The 21,912-nt window shown below is 45.9% G+C and overlaps 1 protein-coding gene across 1 annotated transcript in view; it reads right to left on the minus strand.

Moving 5' to 3' along the window:
• The window catches only part of LOC124795572 (myosin light chain kinase, smooth muscle-like), a 1,044,560-nt gene that overhangs the window by 305,058 nt on the left and 717,590 nt on the right, over positions 1-21,912 (minus strand). Inside the window, exon 17 of the mRNA XM_047259644.1 lies at positions 19,593-19,914. Coding sequence (XP_047115600.1) covers positions 19,593-19,914 — 322 coding nt within the window. The remainder of the gene's footprint in view (positions 1-19,592; positions 19,915-21,912) is intronic.

Here is a 21,912-nt window from a genome sequence, read left to right on the forward strand (position 1 = left end):
ACTCAGTTTTTTTATTACAGAGGCCAACCAGCTCTCTGACCGAACACGCTGAGCCACCGTGTCGGCTATAAGTTTAGAATGCATGACGATTACCACTAGACCACGGGCTCACACAACCATTCAGCTATCGGGGCGGACAGAGTTAGTGTTAAAAACACCAGAGTAAAACATTAGTCACCACCACGTAGCACACCGCCTCTGGTCTCGAGACCAGCCTCAATATGTCGAGGAATATTTTGAACAACAATGGAAAGTTATAAGTCAACGAGTTCCTTGAAGTACTCCATATGCAAATGAAGCCAGTCATGGATGATTAGATCCTGCAGAGGTACCAAATTGCGGAGATGGTGAGTGCTTCATTTCACCAGCTGTCCTCGCACTGCTTGTTAAACGCGTCATTTGGACAGTCAGTACACTCAACGCGATGCCTCATTTGAAAACACGCCGAATCGTAACTGGTTGGACTACACTACTCGCTTCTAGTTAGCTTAGTGTAAAAGTCTCCCGAAGATGGCCGAATAGTTGTTAGTCAAAATATTGCGGCAGTATGTCGACGTCATCTGGATTCAAGTCAGAAACTCCATGGAATGAGTTGCAATCCAGTTTCTGTGTTGAAAAGTCCATTGAAGACGTGCAGCTTTCCGTGACGCTGTGAGCCTTTGTGTACCAGACTCCAAATATTCGTTGGATGCAGAGGACCCCGCAACGTTCGCTGGGAAAGTGGCGGATATGAACCAGCATTAACTGACACCACCAACCGCTATCGCCTTTGAAACCCACTGGAACACACGAGGAGTGACTCTCGTACTCGACCCCTGTCGGTTAGGATCTGTTTCACGACTCTTGTTCTCAAGCTACTCGTATATTACACGGCTGCGAGTGGCACACCATTCTTTGTAGACGCGTCAGGCACTGGGAGTTGATACACCAACAAATCGGACAACTTCACTCGTGGTGAGGTCGTGGGCACGTCCGGGGACGACAGCTCCTTCCTGCCAGCCTGTCACGTCGACAGAACTTACTGTGCTGATTGCATTACCACCGACGCGCGCGCACACACTTCATTGCCTTGACTTGTGTCCGTGGCACAGGGTCACCCGACCGCCTGATACCATTTCCACACCGCAAGCGAAAGCGATCAGTGTCCTCTATTAAAGAATCATTAATATTTTGTCCAGGGAGCTTAGCTGCAGCCATTCTCCCACTGATGGTTCTCCGGTTATATTCAATACCAACGCACAGACGCGAAAATGTTCCTCTTTAAAACGCTCTCACAATAGAAGGTGATTAACCAGCTACCTCGACCCTCATTCTGTCTTCCTCAGCAAAATTTTTCGCTTGTGAACACATTCGCACTCTTTTGACACAGAACATTCTAAATTCTTTCATCCAGGTAAAAACAACAATAAAAATACAGTTGCAAAAGACAGATGGTGTTTACTAGTAACTGCACGGTAAAGATAATTCAGTTTGCTTCTGCGGAGACTGTAGCTTTTTGATTCTGGTGCGACTTTCTCACCTCTCATACATCTGAAATCTCATCACAAGACCTTTTACGTGCTGGCGTTTGCTAAAACGTTGTAAAGAGCCAGTACAGCTTTCTGCAGAGGCTGTTAGCGCTGGTGACGCTAGTCCAGACGTCGGGTCTGAGACTTTATCTTCGAGAGCGGCGTACGTGCGATAAGTCACTGATTTCGCTTGTATTTCGGATGACTCTAGTACGCACTTAGGTGTAAGAAACACTGCCCTAGTACGATGCGCCACTCAAGTAATTTGGAAGGACAGAGCTTCCAGGCTTTACGAGCCTGCTGAATGCTGTACGAGACGGCCAGCGTGTTAGCGCAGCGGCCTAACGCGGCAGACTGCTAATCTGTCCGCATTGCGATGGACTCGCGTCATTTCTTTCCTGATCTTCCACCATTGCACATGTATTGCTACAGCGAAGCACGTTGCTTCAAAAAGGAACAACAGTGGTAACGAGAAAGCCATAATGATACATCCGTGGCAAAATATAATGGACGTATACTAAGGAATCGTCATGAAATGAACATTAATTCATCGATATATTTGTCCAAATATTAAAAAATTACCGCAGAGAAGTCGTTGGACTCATAATTCTTCGTCGTCGTTGATACGCCGGCATCATCTGGAGTGGAGCCTATAATAAAGGCGTGAAATATATAGCAGAGATTCTTACCAAGTGCATTTTATGAATGCCACTTTGGAAACGCACGTTTCGTTTTTAATGACGACAGCGGGAAACGCGCTTCAACAATATTTTAAAATAATAACCGTTCAGATATAACGTTAGTAAAATAAATACAAATGTTGAAACTGGTCGGAATTGGTCCAGCAGCAAGGAGTGAAGAGCAATGCAATCTTCACGAGGCGATAGTTCTCTCTGCACTTGTAGCAGTGTAGAAGCATTCTGAAATCGTTTCCAGAAACTTTTTAATCACCTACAGAGTGAACCAGTACTCCAGCGACAAATTTTCACAGGTTGTTTAGGGATAGCTTCTGAATATTTTGGTGTGAAGGACCCGCGTCACCGGTGATGTGTTATAGAGTTACTGTGCTTCTTTTGGTTTCTTGCCCCCGTTATCCTTGAATCTGTGTTGCACTGAAAACAGTGCGCAATACTGCAAAGTTAGTCTTGTTTCCACTCGCTCGCGCTACCTGCTGTTGACGACAGCAACGTCCATTTTATCTCCCTCTTCAAGCTTGCATTCAGCACTGCTCGGTTCCGACAGCGTTAGTTGTGCGTCAGCATAAATACTTAACTGTATGGATAAGTTTGCTGCGGCAACAAACCGAATAAAGAGTAATTACATTATTGCTCTGCAACGAGGTGCCGGAGACAGTGGACCCCTCGTACCAACTTCATTTGTTTGTAATGGGGGTACGGAAACACCATGAACACTCAAAATTATTATCGCACTGACAGGCAGTATCGAGAGCAATGATGTTATTAATTTGCATCTAATACAAGTTTCATCGCTAAGAGCAATTCTGGCTTTTCTTTTGATAACAACAAATTAAATCATAAAGGCACACACAGTACCGTGAAACGAGCGGAACAGTGTGAAACACAGGATTGTGCATACGTGCTAGGAAATGACTTTTGGTTTCAATGTGTGCGCTTTGCGAGAGCTTTGTAGTGGTATTAAGAGTGATTGTTCTCTGTAGCGCAGGCTGTGCCAAACTGACAGGCTGTCGTGTCGCTCGGGGGTGGGGTGGGGGGATGCAAATGATACGCCGTCACAAAACTGACTACAAAAAGAGAAACTACAGAGACACGATAAACATCGACCCAGTAAGAACTGGTTCGCTAGTCGGACAGCCGAATGTGGGGCCGCGCGCTGGAAACACTTGTCCCTCCGCTCCACTCCGCCGCCGCGGATTCGGATTTCTTACGAGTTTCGTGTGAACTTTGCGGTTAACCAGGCGTGTGTCTGTCTTTCGCCGCAATTCATTCCTCCCGTCTGCGCCATGACACGCTAACTCATTGAGTGAACGCGCACTCACCAAAGAAAGTCGTAGGGCAAGCAGCACTTCCAGAGGATATTGGAAGTATACAGAGAAGGGCAGCACGATTAGTCACAGGTTTTTCTGACCCGCGGGGGAGTCTGACAAAAAGCGTCGAAAGATCTGAACTGTCTTGAAGACAGGCGGGGACTATCCCGATAAAGTCTACTATCAAAGTTTCAAGAACGGGTTTTGCATAATTAGGAATATACTGCAACCCCACGCATGTCGCTCGCATAGGGACCGTGAGGACAGGATTAGATTAATTACAGCACGTATTAAACAATCATTCTTCACGCGCTGAGTACATGAATATAAGCGAAAGAGCGCTAATAATCGGTACAGTGGGGTATACGCTAAAGTGGGATATACGCTCTGCCATGTATTTCACAGTGGTTCGCAGACTATACAACGCAGAAGCAACAAGAAAGCTTAAGCCGAATAGCGTGAGAATAAGGTGCTTGAATTTGCGTCGAGTGTTTACGGAATAAGATATTAATTGGCAATTATCACGAAAGGCTGCCTCTTCAAAGGCAAATTAATCGCTCGTTATCTAATGTTACAAAAGAGAGCGCGCTTTATGGGCCGCTCTCTCACAGGTTTTATGACTTCTTTACGTCACCAGTCTGTTTATTCTCCTGTGTTACTGAATTTGTGTGGAAATGTTAATTCCTTAAACTACGTAAAAGGGTCTAACACTTTAAAAAAAGGCTAAGTGTTTGTCTAATTAACAAGACGCACTTTCTCACAATCTTAATGATGGAAAAATCAGCAGTAACTAAAGTGAAGGGTTCCTCAATCTCGCCGGCCGGAGTGGCCGAGCGGCTCTAGGCGCTACAGTCTGGAACCGCGCGACCGCTACGGCCGCAGGTTCGAATCCTGCCTCGGGCATGGATATGTGTGATGTCCCTAGGTTAGTTAGGTTTAAGCAGTTCTACGTTCTAGCGGACTGATGACGTCAGATGTTAAGTCCCATAGTGCTCAGAGCCATTTGAACCATTTTGAACACCTACGAGTAGCCTCAAAAACCAGTCAAGATAACAGAACATACTAGGCATTATCACCCTGCCGGCTGTAGGGACAATGTTATCATGAGGCTGCAGGAACACACAGTTCAGAAAAAACAAAATAAACGTAAAGTAAATGCTTCACGAGATAATGATAATACGAAACGACAATAGGAAATGTGAGCCAAAGTTACTATAAAAGATAAAAAAAGAAAGAAAAGGAGATTGCTCCACAGCTGCACTTGATTACCAGTTGTAGGAGTATCAAACCGGAATTTTGCAGTCGATGATGCTAGCCGTCAATGTAGGGCCAGTGAGACCGCTTCTGTAGCTCCATCTGCTCTCTGCAAACGCTGACGACGAATGCCAACACACAGTAACCCAAGTTCGACACATCGGTATCTGTTTCAGTCCCGTAAACATGTCGAGTTTTGTGCCTAAGAACTACGATGTGTTGACAGTATTGGTTTTCTGTTACCATTTGAACAAAACTGCTGCAGAATCGCATCGAATGCGTGTCGAAGCTTTCGGACAACATGCTCTTGGGGAAACACAGTGTTTCGAGTGCCGCAAAATTTCAAAAGTGTTGATTTTGAAGTGAGAAATGACGAGCGCAGGAAACCACCGAAAAAGTTCGAAGGCAACGAATTGCAGGCCTTACTGCATGAAGATGATGCTCAAACTCAACAGGAACTCGCGAAATAGTTGAATGTGAAAGCTGTGGGAAAGGTGCAGAAAGTGGGAAAACTGGTTCCGCATCAACTGCAAGCAAATCAAAAGACCACTTCTCAATCGCTGCTCGACAGATAACTAAGGAAAGTAGTTTCTCAAAGCAAAAAACGAAAAAAAAACAAAACAAAAAAAATGTTCTGAGCACTATGGCACTATGGGACTTAACTTCTGAGATCATCAGTCCCCTAGAACTTAGAAGTACTTAAACCTAACTAACCTAAGGACATCACACACATCCATTCCCGAGTCAACATGTCCTTGGAAGTCGCGTGCGAAAAAAACTAGGCCATGTCGCCTCTGTAGCCGTCCACAGCTGCGGAAGTGCTGCCTGTGCAGGATTTCGTGCACGAACTGACCTCCCCATTATGTCGCATAACTGTCCGCTGGGTGGCCAAGTCAGTCGCTCGAGTTGTTCAAAATGTTCTTCACGCCAATCCGGAACAATTGTCGTCTGGTGACATGAGTCATTGTCATCCATAAAAATTCCATCGTTGTTAGGAAACATGCAGTCCATGAATGACTGCAAATGGGCTCCAAGTAGCCGAACATAACCATTTACAGATTGGTTCAGAGCCCCATCCATCCTGTATAAACACAGCCCACACCGTTATGGAGCCGTTACCAGCTGTCACAGTGCGTTGTCCACAACTTGGGTCCATGACTCTGTGGGGTCTGCGCCACATTCGAAACGTACCATTAGCTCCTACGAGCTGAAATAGGGACCCACCTGCTCAGGGCACAGTCCCCCTAGCCCCCTCCCCCCCACAACACTCCCCTCCCCTCTAGGATCCACCGGACACGATCTCGAGGCCAGGAGAGGCACTGCAGGCGATGTCGTGCTGTTAGCGAATGGAGTCGGTCGTCTGCAGCCACAGCCCACTAACGCCACATTTCGCGCACTGACCTAACGGATACGTTCGTCGTACACCCCACATTGATTTCTGCGTGTATTTCACGCAGTGTTGCTTGTCTGTTAGCACTGTTAACTCTGGAGAAACGTCGCTGTTCTCGGTCGTTAAGTGATGCCCGGCGGCCACTGCGTGTTGGCAGGTAATGCCTGAAATTTGGTATTATCGGCACTCTCTTGACACTGTCGACTTCGGAATAGTGAATTCCCTAACGATTTCCGAAATGGAATGTCCCATGCACCTAGCTACAACTAGCATTCTGCGTTCAAAGTCTGTTACACTACTGGCCATTAAAATTGCTACACGACGAATATGACGTGTTACAGACGCGAAATTTAACCGACAGGAAGAAGATGCTGTGATATGAAATGATTAGCTTTTCAGAGCATTCGCACAAGGCTGGCACCGGTGGCGACACCTACAACGTGCTGACATGAGGAAAGTTTCCAACCGATTTCTCATACACAAACAGAAGTTGACCGGTGTTGCCTGGTGGAACGTTGTTGTGATGCCTCGTGTAATGAAGAGAAATGCGACCATCGCGTTTCCGACTTTGATGAAGGTCGGATTGTAGACCATCGCGATTGCGATTTATCGTATCGCGACACTGCTGCTCGCGTTGGTCGAGATCCAATGACTCTTAGCAGATCGGTGGGTTCAGGAGGCTAATACGGAACGCCGTGCTAGATCCCAACGGCCTCGTATCACCAGCAGTCGAGATGACATGCATCTTATCCGCACGGCTGTAACGGATCGTGCAGCCACGTCTCGATTCTTGAGACAACAGATGGGACGTTTGCAAGAGAACAACCATCTGCACGAACAGTTCGACGACGTTTACAGCAGCACTGACTATCAGCTCGGAGACCACGGCTACGGTTACCCTTGACGCTGCATCACACACAGGAGCGCCTGCGATGGTGTACTCAACGACGAACCTGGGTGCACGAATGGCAAAACGTCATTTTTTCGGATGAATCCAGGTTCTGTTTACAGCATCATGATGGTCGCATCCGTGTTTGGCGACATCGCGGTGAACGCACATTGGAAGCGTGTATTCGTCATCGCCATACTGGCGTATCACCCGGCGTGATGGTATGGGGTGCCATTGGTTACACGTCTCGATCACCTCTCGTTCGCCTGGACGGCACTTTGGACAGTGGACGCTACATTTCAGATGTGTTACGACCCGTGGCTCTAACATTCATTCGATCCCTGCGAATCTCTACATTTCAGCAGGATAATGCACTACCGCATGTTGCAGGTCCTGTAAGGGCCTTTCTGGATGCAGAAAATGTTCGACTGCTACCCTAGCTAGCACATTCTCCAGATCTCTCACCAATTGAAAACGTCTGGCAAATGGTGGTCGAGCAACTGGCTAGCCACAATACGCCAGTCACTACTCTTGATGAACTGTGGTATCGTGTTGAAGTTGCATGGGCAGCTGTACCTGTACACGCCATCCAAGCTCTGTTTGACTGAATGCCCAGGCGTATCAAGGCCGTTATTACGGCCATAGGTGGTTGTTCTGGGTACTGATTTCTCAGGATCTATGCACCCATATCAGTTCTAGTATAATATATTTGTCCAATGAATACACGTTTATCATCTGCATTTCTTCTTGGTGTAACAATTTTAATGGCCAGTAGTGTAATTTTCGTCCTCCGCCTATAATCACTTCGGAAACCTTTTCAGATTAATCGCCTCAGTAGAAACGACGGCTACGCCAATGCACTACTCTTTCATACCTTTATGGTGTCCGCATACACGCATATCGTTATCCCATGACCTTTATCATGTCGGGGTATACCTCCTGAACGAAGGCCCACCATAGTAAAAGGTTTATGGTGAGGTGTATGGCACCTTAAACTACACCACTGTGCAGTTGTTTGCCGGTACTCGTTGTCGACAAACGCCCACTCCTCGTATGTCTAGACAGCCGATATCAGGACATAAATATCGTACCTGGTACAAGGGAACCCTACCTTCACTGGGAGCTCCGATACTGAGAACGTGGGTAGCAATATGTCGCGGCGTTTATTTGCATTAATTTAAAAAAGGTGCTGCATGTTGCACCTGGCTGATTAACTTATGTGAAACAGGCAGAGAGAGAAAAATATCTCAACCGAGCACGAGGTGACCGTTCTGTGCCAAATGTTACTTGCGCGGTTCAACACATTGTCTACATGTAAATCGTAATCGTAAATGACTGGACGGCTTCTTGTTGCTCGTTCTGCATTAAATGCCAAGATTTACCCAGGCCAGTTTTTCTATAATTAATCGTCTCATGGCAAAAATGATTAGGCTAGTATTTTGTGATGATGGTTAAAATATGTCCTTACTTTCGTTCCTTAAGGTTCTTGACGTGCGGTGCGTGTCTCAAATCAGTAAAGGCGTCAGTAGAGCTGTGGTATTAGCCTGAATTGACTGTGACAACAAACACACCTTAAGATAAAAGTAGCTTAGCTTTCGGTACGCACGATGATTACTAATGTCAGGAGCCGATAAAAACCTGACAGCTGTGACTGATCATCCAGTTGCTCATTCTCTTCCACGAAACTTTTATTCACATGATGTAATGAAGCTCTTGACCTATAAGGAAAAGTTATTTCACTGACAGGAGAACAGAGTTTAGACGGCAAAATTCATTTTGCCGGATATTTAGATCTGCTCGCCCGCATGCACAATGAAGATTTACCGGTCGCCAGGCAAATAAGCCTTTTTCTGTCCGTGTGAAGGACTATCTCGAGCATATCTGTGTAGCACACTCCTCAATCCTTAAAAAGAGATGGACCAAAAAACCTCCAAAGATTACTGATGCGTCCACACCTTAATCTGCATATGACAGAGTACGAAAAGATCACCATTTCCCCTATACAGGGTGGTTAAAATAAAGTTTTCGGCACTTGAGAGGGCCCCCATGAAAAACGAATGATCGTAGGTCAATGAAATTTTGTAGGCACATGTGTAAGGACGCGCGGAAGAGTGAACCACTGAAAGAAACACATTTAACGTCAATACAGATGTTCGGATTTAGGTTATGACATGTTCGATATGTCTTTCACAATTGCCGATGATGTGACGCTCACGAATAGCGAAATTCTGCATGAGCCGCTGCAGTGTCGGAACATCGATGCTGTAGATGACCTCGCGAATGGCCGTTTTCAGCTCAGCAATGGTTTTGGGGCTATTGATGTACACCTTGTCTTTAATACAGCCCCACAGAAAGGAGTCTCATGTGTTCAGATCCGGAGAATATGGCGTCCAATCGAGGCCCATGCTAGTGGCCTCTGGGTAAACCAGAGCCACAATGCAGACCCCGGAGTGCTCCTCCAGGACATCAGACACTCTTCTGCTTCGATGGGGTCGAGCTCCGTCTTGCATGAAACACATCTTGACGAAATCAGGGTGACTTTATACAGGGTGTTACAAAGAGGTACGGCCAAACTTTCAGGAAACATTCCTCACACACAAATAAAGAAAAGATGTTATGTGGACATGTGTCCGGAAACGCTTAATTTCCACGGTAGAGCTCCTTTTAGTTTCTTCCACCTACGCTCAATGGAGCACGTTATCATGATTTCATACGGGATACTCTACCTGTGCTGCTAGAACATGTGCCTTTACAAGTACGACACAACATGTGGTTCATGCGCGATGGAGCTCCTGCACATTTCGGTCGAAGTGTTCGTACGCTTCTCAACAACAGATTCGGTGACCGATGGATTGGTAGAGGCGGACCAATTTCATGGCCTCCACGCTCTCCTGACCTCAACCCGGTTGACTTTCATTCATGGGGGCATTTGAAATCTATTGTCTAAGCGACCCCGGTACCAAATGTAGAGACTCTTGGTGCTCGTATTGTGGACGGCTGTGATACAATGCGCCATTCTCCAGGGCTGCACCAGCGCATCAGGGATTCCATGCGACGGAGGGTGGATGCATGTATCCTCGCTAACGGAGGACATTTTGAACATTTCCTGTAACAAAGTGTTTGAAGTCACGCTGGTACGTTCTGTTGCTGTGTGTTTCCATTCCATGATTAATGTGATTTGAAGAGAAGTAATAAAATGAGCTGTAACATGGAAAATAAGCGTTTCCGGACACATGTCCACATAACATATTTTCTTTCTTTGTGTGTGAGGAATGTTTCCTGAAATTTGGCCGTACCTTTTTGTAACACCCTGTATAATGGGGTTTGAAATCATCTTCCAAAAATCTTTACATACAATTCGGTAGTCACCGTGGCGTCAAAGAATATTCCGTGACTGGACATTGCAAACCACACAGTCACCCGTTGAGAGTGAAGAGACTTCTCTATCGTGAAATGCGGGTTCTCAGTCCCCGAAATACCCCATTATCGCTTATTGACGAACCCATCCACATGAGAGTGGGCTACGTCGCTAAACCCAACAACGACGCGCGTATTAATGCGCATCATGCCCGGCGGCCAGCAGTGCAATCTGAACATCCCAACGCAAACCGTTCAGAAGTTATCACGATTTTATTTCATATAGTTCAATAGTTGTAACCCTGTATCGTCTCCAGTATATCTATGCATAGTACTTTGTTAGTACTAATAAAATAGTGCATGGCATAAAGATGGCTGCTCGATCGTGGAACTAATAGGACGAGCCAGCCACGCAAAGACACATTAAGACCTTGGTCCATTTAAACTGGGCAGACGTGCTGACGCCAAGCAAACTGTCAACAATTTTCTTGTCATTGTTTCATCATCACCTGAGGATGATGACCTCGACGGAGTAATGGTTTCCCTCATATCAGCGTGACGTTAAAACATAGTGCACCATGAGTGTGACGCTGCAAAGCCTACATTCCGGTGCGTGTTCAAGCCGCAAAGGATACGCATGTGTCAATAGATAGTGCCCGATACGAAAGCAGTGAGTTGGCAGCTTCTAGCCACTGCCTTTCCCACTGAGCCGTAACTCTCTGTTGCCCGCGACACGACAGCCTGTAGTGGACGTTAAGGTTCACTGTGGTATTTACCTGGCAAGCTGCTTTCGCTGCTCTAACAGATTACTTATTCCCCTCGATTCCCATGTATTCAGGGGCCTAACAGAAGGGTACATCTTTCTCCTACCTTTCCAAGCGGTGGATGGTTACCTGCACCATCTGAACTATCCTATAAGCTGGGAAAGTTTGCTGAATAGTCAATACGGCAATAAGGGAGTCCGAGCAGACAAGAAACTTCCCTCCGACAGGAAATCTCATCTGTTCCAGTGCCATTTCGACTGCCCGCACCTCTCCATAGTACACTGATAATTGGCTTCATAGGCGGGCTTTAATTATACAGTGAGGGACGATATCAAAATAGTCGACACTGTTCCTTTGCTTAGATCCATCGGTAGAAACCACCGTTTGCTCGCTTACTCCGATAAAAGGCAGTTCAAAACCCGTTTTAAAACTACAGGGCGGTTATAATTAAACTTTCGCCCGATTCGATAACTCAGTGGTCAGCGCGACAAAATGCCATGCAAAAGTGCCCGGGTTCGATTCCCGGCTTGGTCGGGGATTTTCTCCGCTCAGGATTGGGTGTTGTGTTGTCTTCATCATCATCATCTCATTCCCATCGACGCGCAAGTCGCCGAAGTGGCGTCAATCTAACAAGACTTGCACCAGGTGCCCGGTCTAGCCGACGGGAGGCCTTGGCCACAAGACATTTCATTTCAATTAAACCTTCACTACTTGATCTAGTGTAGATGTAAAACTATTTACGGTATAAGTGCACAACTTTGTAGGAATGATGTTCCGAGTGTGCGCTGCAAGATTTGATTTGTATGTAGTGTTAGTGTGTCATGAATTGCTGTTAAGCGCCAGTACCACAAGGTGACGTAGGTTTGAAACACGGGCATCAATGTGCATTTCATCTGCGGATAGTCAACATGGTTCTGGACAAGGCGACGGGGGCTTTACTCGTAAGGCTGTTTTATCAAAACAACAACAATACTGCTGGTGCTCTTCTCGAGTATCGACGCGTTAAGCCGGCCGCTTTGGCCGAGAGGTTCTAGGCGCTGCAGTCTGGTACCGCGCGAACGCTACGGTCGCAGGTTCGAATCCTGCCGTGGGCATGGATGTCTGTGTTGTCCTTAGGTTAGTTAGGTTTAAGTAGTTCTAAGTTCTAGGGGACTGATGACCTCAGAAGTTAAGTCCCATAGTGCTAAGAGCCATTTTAACCCCACGAAATGGTACAATGCTTTTGCATCTACATACATGTACTCGTATAATCGGCAAGCCACCGAATGCTGTGTGGTGGATGGTAACCTGAACCACTACTACTCATTTCCTTTTCTGTTCCACTTGCAAATGCAGCAAGGGAAAAACGACTGCCTGTACGCCTCTGTACGAGCCCTAATGTGTCTAATGTTATCTTCGTGGTACTTTCTCAATAGTGCTCCTCGAAAAGAACATCGCTTTCCCTCCAGTGATTCCAATTTTAGTTCCCGAAACATCCCTAATACTTGCATGTTGATCGTACATACTGGTAATAAATCTAGCAACCAGTCTTGCTTCGATGTCTGTCTTTAATCCGACCTGGTACGGATCCCAAACACTCGAACAATACTCAACAATGGGTAGCACAGGTGTCCTAATGCGGCCGCCTTTGCAAATGAACCACACTTTCCTAAAATTCTCCCAATGAACAGAAGTCAGTAGTTCGCCTTCTCTGCTAAAAAATTCTACACGCTCACTCCATTTCAAACTGCTTTGCAACGTTACTCCTAGATATTTAACCAACGTGGCTGTGTCGAACAGCACACTGCCACTACTGTAATCGAACATTACGAGCGCAAGTGTTTCGGAACCCACCGTTCAGCGCCCATTGTGTAACTTCGAATCCTCCCCCCCCCCCCCCCCCCTCGACATCGTGATTTATGATTGTACTGAACACGGGATGATCTGGACTGGATGATGGATCAATGGAAATCTACCTCCTGGTCGGATCAATTACGGTGCTTTTTGCATCGTCGATGATCGTGTCTGGATAGGTCGTCATCCAGGGGAACAGCTGTTCAAACATGCACCGCAGGGCAGTGGGGGCAGCACCGTATTACGACTGTGCTCCCATGGGACCTGCGGTAGTAATAGACGGCGCCATGAAGGCTGCGGAGCACGTGAATGTTGTTGCGGAACTCCTGCACCCCTTCATGCTTGATGTCTTCTCCGACGGCGACGACATCCACCAGCTGGACGAATGTTCGTGTGACAAGTCCACACTGGTTTGAGGGACAAGACAGTGAACTTTCGTTGTTGTACAGGCCACCAAATTCGACTGAAATGAATCCGATGGAAAATATCTGGGACGCCATCGGGGACCAATTCCGCGGCCACGCGTGATCGGCCCGCAGTTTACGGGAATTGCCTGAACTGTGCCTGTATATCTGGCGCCACCCACCTCAGGGAACCTACCAAGGGCTTGTGGAACCAATACCACGCGGAACTGCTACTGCATGGCGTTTCAAATGTGGAATAACGCGATATTAAACGGGCAGTGGAAACATTTTGGCTCATCAGGGCATTTCACGAGACTTTTGCAATTTATAATACAGTGTGATTCAAAAAGAATACCACAACTTTAAAAATGTGTATTTAATGAAAGAAACATAATATAACCTTCTGTTATACATCATTACAAAGAGTATTTAAAAAGGTTTTTTTCACTCAAAAACAAGTTCAGAGATGTTCAATATGGCCCCCTCCAGACACTCGAGCAATATCAACCCGATACTCCAACTCGTTCCACACTCTCTGTAGCATAACAGGCGTAACAGTTTGGATAGCTGCTGTTATTTCTCGTTTCAAATCATCAATGGTGGCTGGGAGAGGTGGCCGAAACACCATATCCTTAACATACCCCCATAAGAAAAAATCGCAGGGGGTAAGATCAGGGCTTCTTGGAGGCCAGTGATGAAGTGCTCTGTCACGGGCTGCCTGGCGGCCGATCCATCGCCTCGGGTAGTTGACATTTTCGTAGGACTCTCCATACAGTTGATTGTGGAATTTGCAGCTCTCTCTGATAGCTCTGCGAGTCGATTTTCCTGGGCTGCGAACAAATGCTTCCTGAATGCGTGCTACATTTTCATCACTCGTTCTCGGCCGTCCAGAACTTTTCCCTTTGCACAAACACCCATTCTCTGCAAACTGTTTATACCAACGTTTAATACACCACCTATCAGGAGGTTTAACACCATACTTCGTTCGAAATGCACGCTGAACAACTGTCGTCGATTCACTTCTGCTGTACTCAATAACACAAAAAGCTTTCTGTTGAGCGGTCGCCATCTTAGCATCAACTGACGCTAACGCCTAGTCAACAGCGCCTCAAGCGAACAAATGTACAACTAAATGTAACTTTATAGCTCCCTTAATTCACCGACAGATAGTGCTTAGCTCTGCCTTTTGTCGTTGGAGAGTTTTAAATTCCTAAAGTTGTGGTATTCTTTTTGAATCACCCTGTATAATAAAATAATGGAATAGATGATAATAAAATGTTGAAATGCGTGGCTTTTTAAAATGTATTGAATTAATGAGATTAATTTTTCAGTATGAATGACAAGCACAATAAGCTGAGCTATGCCTGGAAATAAGCTCATATTATTTTGCAGGGCGAAGTAGTTTCTTTCTCCGCTGTAGATTTGTGCTTACCATTCTTTATAATGCTACGTTTGGTCGCCGTGTTCACCTTTGAAGTCTTGACCGTGTTCCCATTAAGCTTATCGTATCTTCGTAATTTTCCAAAGTACACAGGTGGGCTTCAGTTCTTGTAATTATTGTACTATTTGAAATAACAACTCACACGACGTTTCTGTTAATAAAACAATACTGTATTTTTCTAAACGGAGCACATATGAAATACATACTCCTCACTTATTCATAGCGACCTCGCTAAAAATGGCGTGCTTCTCACTCGTTCACTAGCTGAGCGCGAATCCTTCCTTCCTCCTACTGGTACCAGAAAAAATCCTGTGTTTTTTAACAACTGAAAGTCAAAAAATACATGACGGTAGGCATAGGCTCTATGATGGGCTACCGCTTCATCTTCTCTCTTTGCCTTTAAAGAAGACGAAAACATAAAGGAAATGCAAAAGGTTTATCACAAATTCAAAAGGGTGTCTTTGTGTTCGATGTAGTTAACTGCAGTGAGCTCATAGATCTGGAATCTGGAAGTTGAAAGCTCGACGACGATGGTGGAAGACAGTTGAAATGTGGCTAGCAAGCGAAGAAGAAAAGGAAATGTTGAATTTCATGACTGATCGACAATGAGGACCATTACTGGCGGGCTGGGAAGAGGTGGCACAGGAAATTAGTCGTGGACGTGTTGCACGAACCATCCAAGTATTCGGCCTAGGGGAGTTAGAGAAATCTGAATAGTCGCAGAGAGATCTGAGCCAGTATGTCTCCAGCATAGCCTCACTGCACCAGCTGGTGCGATAATATGAGACTGGTGATGTCAGTCAGCACTTACGGCGATACGGCGGAGGTGTCTTGTTCGAGTCTGAGACCGGGACATCAAGAACGAGACGCACTCAGCGCGAAGTGGCCCGGTGGTGAGCTGCCAGCGCCATTTATCAGTGATTATGAACACAAATCTACGAAGTGACATCCAGTCGAAATACGTGAAGTGTAACGATTTACCGAATAAGGTGATTTATTGGACTGGGATTTTGTGTCCGGTGGCTCACATGGAACTGTTAACGAGACATGTGTGCAAGCGTGTACAATCCTCCCCGATCCTCATATTCCCCGACCGTGCGTGACAACATGAACACAAACAACACTCTAGTCTAAAAGTGGTCATTGTGCACATCATCACCCGTGCAGAACGCCACAATTTACGCTACCCAAGTACGCCTTACCAACCAGCGCAACGTTTCAATTGCAAATACTTTCCTTAACTTTTTCCAAGCTTCGCAGGAGGTGTCCCACCATGCTGCAAAACAAGCAGGTATCTTCGGGAGAGTGGACAGGGCTTTGTACCTGTTCGTGTGGAGTGTTCGCCTTGCCCGATCAGTAACCCACCGCCTACGAGAGCGAGTTACTCGGATTCAGGTCTTCCTCCAGCGCATGGTTTGAAGTCAGTAACTAATATGACACTGCGCTCTCTCCCGTCATGAGAAAAAAGAACCTCTGCGTGTTACTAAGAAACTATTTCTTATAGCGTAGCCTATGCGGCTGGTCCCGGCGGAGGTTCGAGTCCTCCCTCGGGCATGGGTGTGTGCGTTTGTCGTTAGGATAATTTAGATTAAGTAGTGTGTAAGCTTAGGGACTGATGACCTTAGCAGTTAAGTCCCATACGCATTCACACACATCTTATAGCGTATTAGTCTAGCTTTCTTTTCTACCCTGAATAACATTCTCATGTTGTGATAAATTTCATCGAATTTAATAGTCTCTGTAACAATACATAAGTGTTTGCCGCAGACGTCTTCTTGCCTTCCTGTGGTTCTGCCACAAACTAATCGAGACTAAATTGTTTACTTGTTTGGCTATAGTGTCCATAGTTACTATACACTTTTAAGGGGAAACCAAATGGAAACGAAACACGTGGAAAAATGTATGTAAAGTGTTTGTTATTCCAAAAGTAAACGCCATAACTGTTAATAGATTTTATACCACTGCGAGGCAAGATGGTCACTGCCTTCATGAAAAAAATGTTTGTGCGGGCGAGCTGTTTCGATTGTACGATGTAGAGGTTTCGCTGGGGAGCTCTTACGTATCCTCCGTACAGTCACGATCCCTCCTTGTGTCATTAACATATCTTTGAAACCCTGAAGAAAGTCATTCGTGGTGGTCGACTTGCTTAGGAGGAAGAAGTGCAATCTGTGTTCTGCAGGCAACTGCAAACATTTTTGCAAGAAGGCATGTACCCCCTTGTCTCACAGTGTGATAAATATATTAACAATTATGACTATTACATTTGCAATAATAAACGTTTACTCACTTTTTCCATCTATTTCGTTTTCATTTGACTGCCACTTATAATAGAAGGCATTTAAAATCCGCCTGCCCAACTACCAGGAAACGCGTATTTATACGCGTATCATCACTAGTTTAGCGCTCGCTGCTTCACTCGCATAGAGTGTATGGTCTGCAAAGAATTTTTTTTCTTTACTCGAATTTCTATGGTGTTCACAAAATGCAAGACCTTCTAAACGTTTCGTGCTAATTAAAGCCGTAGAAGCAATGTCTTTTCCCTACGTACATCTGACCAAAAAGCGATTCTGGAAGCTGGAGTCTAAGGTTTTTGTTAATCGTGCTTTTTGCGTTCTCGTGGTGATATTTCCATAGAAACTTTCATTCCCAAACACACATTTCTTTATATGTAACCGATAATCGAAACACCAATTTTTACAGATGTAGCTTTAAAATTGTTCTTAATATAACGGACTAATTTCTTTTCAATTTTCACTCCCTGTTTGACCTCCTTTGGGCTGAATTTCCAAAAAAAGTGAAACACGTATTTTTTATTTTCAACAAAGAAACTGAACACAAATTTTCGTAGATTTAGCTTCAAAAATGCTTTTATAAGGAAATATTCATAAAAATTTTTCGTCCCCTATTCACCCCCTTAGGGGCTGAATTTACAAAAACACTGAAACATTTATTTCTTCTTTACTTGTCACTAGGAAGTCAAATACCAATTTTCATTGACGTAGCTTTAAAAACACTCTGTAGTTCAGTTTAGAAAAAAATTCACCCAGTATTTCACCCTGACAGGGGTTAAATTTTGTAAAAACCCGTATTTCCCTATTTCTCACCGAGAATCCAAACACCAATATTCGTAGGTGTAGTTTGAAAATTGCTTTTATAGCGACGGAGTTTCAAAAAGCCTTTCATCCCCTTAGTGGTCGAATTTTGAAAAAAACCATGTTAAATGACGCCTACAGCATAAGTACAACATCCTATTCAAATTTCTGTCGTTAGTGGTTTGGGCCGGGCGATGACAAGTCAGTGAACGAGTCAGTCATTCGGGACATCGCCTTTTACATATAAAGAGTTCGTATTGTTGAGATGAAACATCTTCAGTGATATTCGGTCGTACATATTTACAGTTTTGTTTTCTCTCGCAGTACACTTCGTTAAAAAAGATACTCACGAGGGATTTTCACTTACGATGTATTATCTATAATGCTATATTGTGTGGCATTTCACGTCAGAAAATGAAAAGTGCTGCGGAACAACACGAGATTAGACAGAAACCATTAAAAAGCTCAAAAATGTGGAAGTAGACGACACTTCCTGATGCGAACGAAAATTAGACACGAAATACTGCAAGTAAAAGCCACACTTAAACACCTTGTGTAACGAACTGTTTTTAGATTTGAAAGCAAAATAACATATTAAATACGTATCACTGCAGACAATTGAAGATATTTTGCATCTATAAAACGAAAAGCATATAGGGTTATAAACACGCATTTTGTAGTAGTTGCACAGGTGGATTTCAGTACGTTTGGTAATAATCGAAAGTACTGAGCACAGTAGTGTGCGTAGCGAAATAACTTTGTATCTATAAAGCGAAAAGCATATAGGTAAATAAAGGAGCATTTCCTAGTAGTTTCACAGGTCGGTTTCAGTACTTTTGGTAATAATCGGAAGTATTAAGCAAATTAGTGTGCTTACCAAAATAACTTTGTATCTATAAAGCGACAAGCATATAGGGATATAAAGACGCATTTTCTAGTAGTTGCACAGGTGGATTTCAGTACCTTTGGTAATAATCGAAAGTATTGAGCAAATTAGTGTGCTTAGCAAAATAACCTTGTATCTATAAAGCGGAAAGTATATAGGGACATAAAGACGTATTATCTGGTAGTTGCACAGGTGGATTTCAGTAGCTTTGGCAATAATCGAAAGTATTGAGCAAATTAGTGTGCTTAGCAAAATAACTTTGTATCTACAAAGCGAAAAGCATATAGGGATATCAAGACGCATTTTCTAGTAGTTGCACAGGTGGATTGCAGTACCTTTGTAATATTCGAAAGTATTGAGCAAATTAGTGTGCTTACCAAAGAAATACGTTCCGTGAGTAGTTTTCGCCTTCACTGTAGGAGCCGGCCGACACCATACTCGCAACTGGCGCAAGATACAGACGCGCGTCGCCTCGTATGTGTGTGCGCGAGAGCGCCTTCCGCAAAAACGCATCTGCAGTCAGGCGTCCCGCACTTCACTGCCGTGATTTATCTCACCGGTGGGAATCGCGTGACCGGCTGATAACAGTTCTACGCCTGTGCAGCGTACTAAAGGAATCAGTGTGATCTTTGAGGGGGCAACTAGTCGGTGTGCGAGAAAGCCTTCCCCAGCACTGAGTTGCACAGCCCTTCGGGATCGCCGCGTGGGCAGCGCCGCGATACGGTGGGGAGAGATACTGCGGTGGAGAGAGAGAGCAGCAGGTACTCACCGATGACGTCGATGCGCGCCGAGGCCTGGACGCGGCCGAGCGCGTTCTCCAGCGTGACGCGGTAGAGGCCGGCGTCCTCGCGCGTCACCTCGCGGATCTCCAGCAGGCGCAGGTCGTCGCGCTCGGAGACGCGCACGCGCGCCGAGTGGGCCAGCTCGCGGCCGTCCTTGTGCCACGTGGTCCAGGGCTGCGGGTGGCCGGCGCACGCGCACTGCAGCCGCACCGTCTCGCCCTCCTCGGCCACGCGGTTGTGCGGCACGGCGTAGAAGCGCGGCGGCGCCGCGGCGCGCGCCCGCCGTCCCGACGGCGTCGTCGGCCGCCGCTCCGGCGTCGTGGCGTCGCGCGCGCTGCCTGCGGGGGCAACGGGCCGCAGTCGCGTCACCACAATTAACCACACTAGTTCCCATACTGAATTTATTACAATTGACTTTTGAAAGGCAGCAAATTACAGTTTTTTGGTAATTTCCAAGAATGAGTGCCTATTTAACGCACGGGCCCATAAAGATACACAGGATGAAGAAAAATTCGCAGACTCGGACTTCGCAACGCGATCCCTCACATACTGGCAATACAAAAATGTCTCTCACAAAATTTCGTCCTCCCCATATTTCGGGTAGTAAATGCACGTTACATAGTGGCAATCTGACAACATGAACGGTCAATATCTGTCAGGAGAGAGAGAGAGAGAGAGAGAGAGAGAGAGAGAGAGCGACAGCAGTACTGTCCAGTTTGTGCAGTGTATGGCGTTTTGGATTAGCATGCAGGAGGTCGAAGGTTCGATTGTGGGTCCAGGCCTATTTTTTTTTTATTTGCAATGTATGGTATCTGGCGTCTTAATCGCCATACAGCGATTACAGTCCATGTTTCTCTACCATACAATGCTATGCTCCAAACGTACATTCTCAGAAATTTCTTCCTCAAATTAAGGCCTATGTTTGATACCAGTAGACTTCTATAGGTCAGGAATGCTCTACTCGCCAGTGCTAGTCTGCCTCTGATGTTGTTCCTCCGCCCTCACTGGTCATCTTGCTGCCTAGATAGTACACTACTGGCCATTAAAATTGTTACACCAAGAAGAAACGCAGACGATAAACAGGTATTCATTGGACAAATATGTTATACTAGAAGTGACATCCCATTACATTTTCACTCAATTTGCGTCCATAGATCCTGAGAAATCAGTACCCGGAACAACCACCTCTGGCTGTAATAACGGCCTTCATACGCCTGGGCATTGAGTCAAACAAAGCTTCGGTGGCGTGTACAGGTACAGCTGCCCATGCAGCTTCCACACGATACCACAGTTCATAAAGAGTACTGACTGGCATATTGTGACGAGCCAGTTGCTCGGCCACCATTGACCATTTCACTTGGTGAGAGATCTGGAGAATGTGCTGGCTAGGGCAGCAGTCGAACATTTTCTGTATCCAGAAAGGCCCGTACAGGACCTGCAACATGTGGTCGTGCATTATCCTGCTGAAATGTAGGGTTTCGCAGTGATCGAATGAAGGGTAGAACCACGGGTCGTAACACGTCTGAAACGTAACGTCCACTGTTCAAAGTGCCGTCAATGCGAACAAGAGGTGACCGAGACGTGTATCCAATGGCACCCCATACCATCACGCCGGGTGATACGCCAGTATGGCGATGACGAATACACGCTTCCAATGTGCGTCCACCGCGATGTCGCCAAACACGGACGCGTCCATCATGATGTTGTAAACAGAACCTGGATTCGTCCGACAAAATGACGTTTTACCATTGGTGCACCCAGGTTCGTCGTTGAGTACACCATCGCAGGCGCTCGTGTCTGTGATGTAGCGTAAAGGGTAACCGCAGCCGTGGTCTCCGAGCTGATAGTCCATGCTGCTGCAAACGTCGTCGAACTGTTCGTGCAGATGGTTGTTGTCTTGCAAACGCCCCCATCTGTTGACTCAGGATCGAGAGGTGGCTGTACGATCCGTTACAGCCATGCGGATAAGATGCCTGTCATCTCGACTGCTAGTGATACGAGGCCGTTGGGCTCCAGCACGGCGTTCCGTATTACCTTCCATATTCTGCTAACGGTGATTGGATCTCAACCTACGCGAGCAGCATTGTCGCGATACGATAAACCGCAATCGCGATAGGCTACAATCCGACCTTTATCAAAGTTGGAAACGTGATGGTACGCATTTGTCCTCCTTACACGAGGCATCACAACAACGTTTCACCAGGCAACGCCGGTCAACTGCTGTTTGTGTATGAGAAATCGGTTGGAAACTTTCCTGATGTCAGCACGTTGTAGGTGTCGCCACCGGCGCCAAACTTGTGTGAATGC

This window comes from Schistocerca piceifrons, chromosome 4 (assembly GCF_021461385.2).
Source record: "Schistocerca piceifrons isolate TAMUIC-IGC-003096 chromosome 4, iqSchPice1.1, whole genome shotgun sequence".
NCBI lineage: Eukaryota > Metazoa > Arthropoda > Insecta > Orthoptera > Acrididae > Schistocerca > Schistocerca piceifrons.